General features: G+C 53.5%; 1 protein-coding gene across 1 annotated transcript; it reads right to left on the bottom strand.

The window, feature by feature from the left end:
- Positions 1–1,023: 1,023 nt before the first annotated feature.
- On the bottom strand, positions 1,024–2,026 carry LOC138065223 (olfactory receptor 6B1-like). Its single transcript, XM_068929438.1, is given in 2 exon segments — positions 1,024–1,956; positions 1,958–2,026. Coding segments are annotated over 2 exon segments (1,002 nt in total).
- Between the last annotated feature and the right edge of the window lie 3,974 nt (positions 2,027–6,000).

Genomic DNA, 6,000 nt, shown 5'->3' with positions numbered 1-6,000 from the left:
TGGCCAGAAGCCAGCAGTGTGCCCTGGCAGCCAGGAAGGCCAACAGCACCGTGGCCTGTAGGCCCAGGAGCACGGCCACTAGATCAAGGGAAGTGAACATCTGCCTTTGCTCACCACTCATTAGACCTCCATTTAGATGCTGTGTCCAGAGTTGACCCCCCCCCGCCATTACAGGAACAACATAGACAAACTCTAGCAGGCTCAGTGGAGGCCCCCCAAGGGGCTCAGGGGCTGGAGCCTTTGCCCTGGGAGGGGAGGCTGAGGGAGCTGGACTTGTTCAGCCTGGGGAAGAGAGGGTTTCAGGGGGACCTGAGGGTAACCTCTGGCTCTTCTGAGCAGTGCACGGTGTGAGGATGAGAGACCACAGGCATAAGCTGAATCGAAAGAGGTTCTGGCTGGACAGGAGGAGAAACTTTTTACAATGAGGACAGAAAGACAGAGGCAACCGAGACAAGTGGTGCAGTCTCCATCCGTGGAGCTTCTCAAGACCCAGCTGGATAAACCCCTGAGTAACCTCATCTGACCTCATAGGTCACCAGCTGTGACCTGGAGGTTGGGCTGGAGACCTCCTGAGGTCCCTTCCCACCCTTCCCTCCCATTCCCCTTCCTTCCGGCAGATCAGCACTGAGTCAGTCAATCTTGTCTAAAGGAAGGAGAAAAGACCACTTGCCCTTGCAGAGATGGGAAAGGAAGCTCAGCGGCTGGGAAATAGTAGTGGCAGTAAATAGCGGGATATTAGCCAAGATGTGAAATCACTGGACATGACAAGGGTTGCACTATCAGGGCTTATTAAAGGGTCATAGCTCTAGGTGTGGGATTTGTCTCAAGTCACCTTAACCATCTAGAAACACACATATACACACATCTTTTTCATCAGACTTTTATTAGATGACTTGGAGAAATATTTGGTTTTTGTTCTTATGACCTCTTCGCTCCCTTTCTGTTTCAACCTCACAAAACACATGCTCCTTGAGGGGTTCCTGGTGGGGAGCACACACCTTCCCCCATTGTCTCCTTGGCAGGTCACGTATGCACTCGAGGGGGTTTTACCACCTTGGCACAGCAATACTCGGAGCTCGTGGAGTTGGCCAAAGCTCTGCTGAGCCCTTTCCTCAGGGCCTCCCTGACCTCCCTGTTGCGCAGGCTGTAGATGAGGGGGTTGACCAGGGGTGTGAGGACGGTGTAGAAAAAGGAGAACACTTTGTTGAGCTGCCTCAGCTGGGGGGTTCTGGGCATCAGGTAGACAATGATGAGGATGCCGTAGAAAACGGAGACAACGGTAAGGTGAGAGGAGCAGGTGGAGAAGGCCTTCTGCCTGCCCACGCTAGATGGGATCCTCAGGATGGCAGCTATGATGCACACGTAGGAGGCCAGTGTGAACACGAAGGGGAAGACTGCATTAAGGATAGATAGTACGGAAGCTAGTAGTGTGACCACCCTGGTGTCACTGCAGGCGAGCTCCAGCAATGGTGTGAAATCACAGAAGAAGTGGTCAATAACATTGGGGCCACAAAACCTTAAGTGGGATAAGAAAGAAGTGACTACTGTAGAGATAAGGAGTCCCACTAGCCAAGAGGCTGCTGCCAGCTGCAGAGAGACCTTCCAGGTCATGCGGCTTGCATAGAGCAGGGGCTGGCATATGGCCAAGTACCGATCGTAGGACATCATGGCCAGCAGGTAACACTCACTAACTGCAAAGGAAGCAAAGAAATAGAACTGAGCCATACAGCCGTGAGCAGAGATGGTGCTGTCGCCAGTCAGGAAGCTGGCCAGCAGCCGGGGCAGGATGGTGGAGCTGTAGCAGGTCTCCAAGGAGGACAGATTGACCAGGAAGAAGTACATGGGGGTGTGCAGGTGCCGGTCCGCCACCACCAGCACAACAATGAGCATGTTTGCGACCATCGTTACTGAGTAGATGATGAGTGAGAGGAGGAAGAGTGGTGCCTGGAGCGAGGACTACATTCCCCATTCCCAGCAGGAGAAACTCCTTTGGCAATGTGCAATTCTCCCATTCCCCTTTCTCCATGGAGCACCACAGGTCCCTCATTCCTCTTTCCCAATGAGGCAACCTACAAGAAAAAAACATCTGTTTCTTTCCTTCTTTCTAGTGCAGAAGGATCAGGAAGGAAGTGGCTGTCAGAGAAAACACGGAGCCTGGCACTTCCCTGACCGCATTGGTGTTCCCTTTAGGGCCCCCATGACTACTGAAAGGAGGGAACCAGGGGTTTCCAGGGAGTTAAGCCATGCATCTGTGAGCTGCCCCTCGGAGGTGCTCCTTTCCTGCTTGGAGTAGAGGCAGAGGAGAGAAAGCATTCACTCCGACTGTGACAGTGTCTTTCTGGCACCCAGAGTTGTTCTGAATAGCAGCCACCGTTCCTAGTAGGCCAGGAGACCCCTTTCTGCGAGCACATCATGCCAGGTGCCCTTTTCCTCAGGGCAGGAGCATGGGCCCTGCACCAAACGGCTGACCTCAGCTCTCCGAAGCAGTTGTTTTTGGAAGGGACAGGGCGTGTGCTTCCTTCGACAGTGCGTGGCTCAGGAGTGGACAACCCCGGCACTGTGCAGCAGGACTTCCTCAGAGAGCTCTCAGAGAGAGCTTTGTGTGGGCTTCAGAGAGAAAAGGGAGCTGGACCTGAGAGAAGATGGACACGTGAGCTAATCACTGATTGTGAGGAGGAGAGATTGGGAGCAGGGCAGGAGAGAAGAGGACAGGGGAGATCATTCGCTTGGTGTAGCTCCCCCTCCGCGATGGTTTGGGAGGGGCTTGGGGCTGCCTGGTGGCACAGCCCAGCAGCTGGACCTCAGCACTGCCAGCTGTGCTCGTGGGGCTCTGGGCTGGCTCAGGGGCAGCAAAGGCACAAACTAACTCTGCACCAACCAACAAGCTCCCCAGCACTCTCCTCTGCTAACAAGGGCATCAGGAGAAACGTGTGGAGGGAAGGGGGAGCTGGAGTAGAAGACACCCAGCAAAGGACTTGCCCATCACTTTCCTCACCCATAGATGCCACCGTGCAAAGCCTCCCCAGCCAGAAAGGAACAGACCTGACTCAGATGACACAACACAAAGCTGCAGGCCTCCGGATGAGGTGGTGACCTCTGCACTGATGGTGTTGGGCAATGATGATGGAGGTTGGGGTCTCACCCTCTGCTTCTTGCCCACCACGGCCTTCTCTTCCCTGAGCTCTCCGCAAACCACAACCCAGCTCTCAGGCATTGCTCTGCCCTTGCCGTCTTCTTTCAGCCCCTCCTGCGGTTGTGTCCAGCAGCAGTTGAATCCCCCCCTGCTCTCTGCACTGTCCTGGGGTTGAAAGCACTTCAGGAGTCTCTGAAGGCTCCTGCTGCAGCTGGTCTCTCCCCAGGCACTGCAGAGAGGCAGCAATGCCTAATTGGCTCTCCAAGGAGACTGAAACCTCTGAGCTGCTGGAAACTTTGTGAACACTTCTGGCATACAGCTTGCGCCATAACTCTGGTCACTCAGACTCTGGCACATGCTCCTTTGAAAGGGAAAGTGAGGCAGGGAACTGAGGTATCAGGACTCCTCCAAACTCATGACGCAAAGTCAGGAGAGATGCTGTGAATGGGATTCACAGAATCACAGAATGGTTGAGGTTGGAAGGGACCTCTGGAGATCATCTAGTCCAACCTCTCTGCTCAAGCAGGGATCTCTAGAGCATATTGCCCAGGATCACATCCAGATGGGTTGTGAATATCTCCAGGGAAGGAGACTCCACTACCTCTCTGGGCAACCTGTTCCAATGCTCAGTCACCCTCACAGTCAAGAAGTTTTTCCTCTGGTTTAGGTGGAACTTCCTGTGTTTTAGTTTCTGCCCGTTGCCTCTTGTCCTGTTCCTGTGCACCATGGAGAAGAGACTGGCCTCATCCTCTTGACACCCCCCCCCCACCCTTCACATACTTGTACACATTGATGAGATCACCTCTCATCCTTTCCTCATAGGAGAGATGCTCCAGTCCCCTCATCATCTTTGTAGCCCTCCGCTGGACTCTCTCCAGTAGCACCATGTCTCTCTTGTAATGGGGAGGCCAGAAGTGGACACAGCACTCCAGTGAGGCCTTCTGATAGCAGAACAAACACAGCTGATTATAACAGTAAAGATATTAACACTATACAAAGAAAATTAGTTAACAATTATTACCTGAAATAACAGTATGTCCCAAAACTATACACCTTATAGAAATCAAGTCTTCTTCCTAGTCTATAACTATAGACATATGCACATTATATGTATACCAGTACAAAGCTATACAACACAATAATGGTATTTGAATCCAAAAAGGATCATCACAAGAAAGAAACTGAATCTTGATAAAAGGAAAACAAGGTCATTGAATGGGATTGATGCCCAGGCTTTGTGGCTATGGCTAGGTCCGAAACCGAAAGTGGACACAGTGGGGTTGGGGGAAGCCCCAAATGGAAGACATGCTGCCTGCGTACAGGGCAGCAACCCTCCGGACGGGCTGGTCTCATTCCCAGGACGGAGCAGGTGACAGCCCCCACACGGGGCTGGGATGCATGGCCTTCACCAGAAGAAGCGGCACTCAATTCAGAGGCCTCCCAGATGCCCTCTGCATGGGTCGACACCCAGCTGTGGGGGTGGAAGTGGGAGAGGTTTGTGCCAGTCCCGGGGGTTATGCTTACACTCTAGGCAGTGTGGTGCTCCCACCCAGTGGACGGGAGGAAGAGTCCACCCTTGATGTTCCCGAACGACGTTCCAGTTAGCATGCGGGGGTTGGTAGTGAAGTCCGGTGGAAGCCTTCGCCACTTCAGCGGAGACCAGCCACTGCAGCTGCTTGATGTCTTCACCCAGGGAATGGGCCTGTTAAAGGCACCTGGGTGGTTCGACAGCTCTGATAAGAGCTGCCTCAGCCTCTCCCTCCCCTGGCACGCTGGTCTTCGGCACTGGGATCTTCAATGCGCTCGTCCGTCGGTCTTTGTGATTTCGAGCTCCGTATCTCCAACACCTCCCCCAGGTGCTTTGGCCTGGCTGTTGTTATAGCTAGGCCAGTCGGGTACGTAGTCACCCAAGAGGACTAAACTGACCAGTCAAAATGTGCATTTTCGATCCAGCTATTTGCATACCTAATCGGAGTGGGAACAGGCATGCTGCTTCATGAGCCTTCTCCAAGGTTCCCTTGATAGACAATCGAGACCACATGATCTGAGAGAGCCAATCAATTTAAGAGTAGTTTGCAGGAACTTTCTGGCGTGCTACCGGCCATGCTCAGGGTCATAGAAAGGGCATGGTGACTGGCCGTTTGCCTACGAGCAGGTTCTCCATTATATCCTATGGTGGTGGTGCAGGGGGTTAATTCACCACAGTCCCCTTCGCCTGCCTCTCCCTCCCCTGCCTTCTGAGTCGTCCTCTATTCTGGACCCCACTCTCAAAATCCCTGCTACATCCCCTTCACTGACACCTTCCTCTCCCCTGTCCCCATGCGATTACACAAACGTGGTGGACAGCTCACACAGCAGGATGACAATGGGCTCCTGAAGAAGGCAGGCTGCAACAGCAAGGACATGGAGGGGCACTTTGGGCAAAGGAGGTGGCCAGAGAGCTTTTCCTTGGAGGAGGTGATGAGCCAGGCGAGACCTTGTAGGAAGGCTAAGAGGACACACCAGGCAGGGTGACATTCGGGAGGTGTTTGCTAGCAGCTGCCTGTGGAGGGAGAGGAGGTAGCTGAAGCGTTCTTTTGGCAGCTGGAGGAAGCCTCCTGGCCACAGATGCTGGTTCTCAGAGAACAGTCTCAGCAGCCCAAAACCTGCTGGAAGGGCAGTCAGCCTGGGCACAAGCAGCCCGGGGGATTGCTGCATGGGAGGGGGCAGAATTTCTTGACACAGCAATCAATGAGGAAAGGATTGCTGGATTCAGTTAGTCCAAAGCAAAACAGAAGTGGATGGGGATGCCAAGGTGGAGGGCAGCCATAACTGCCGTGATCATGCGAGGGTGGGAAAGTAAGACAAAAAGCAGAATGACAGCCCAG

This window comes from Struthio camelus, unplaced genomic scaffold (genome assembly GCF_040807025.1).
Source record: "Struthio camelus isolate bStrCam1 unplaced genomic scaffold, bStrCam1.hap1 HAP1_SCAFFOLD_48, whole genome shotgun sequence".
Lineage (NCBI taxonomy): Eukaryota > Metazoa > Chordata > Aves > Struthioniformes > Struthionidae > Struthio > Struthio camelus.
This window is presented reverse-complemented; position numbering and strand designations above follow the sequence as displayed.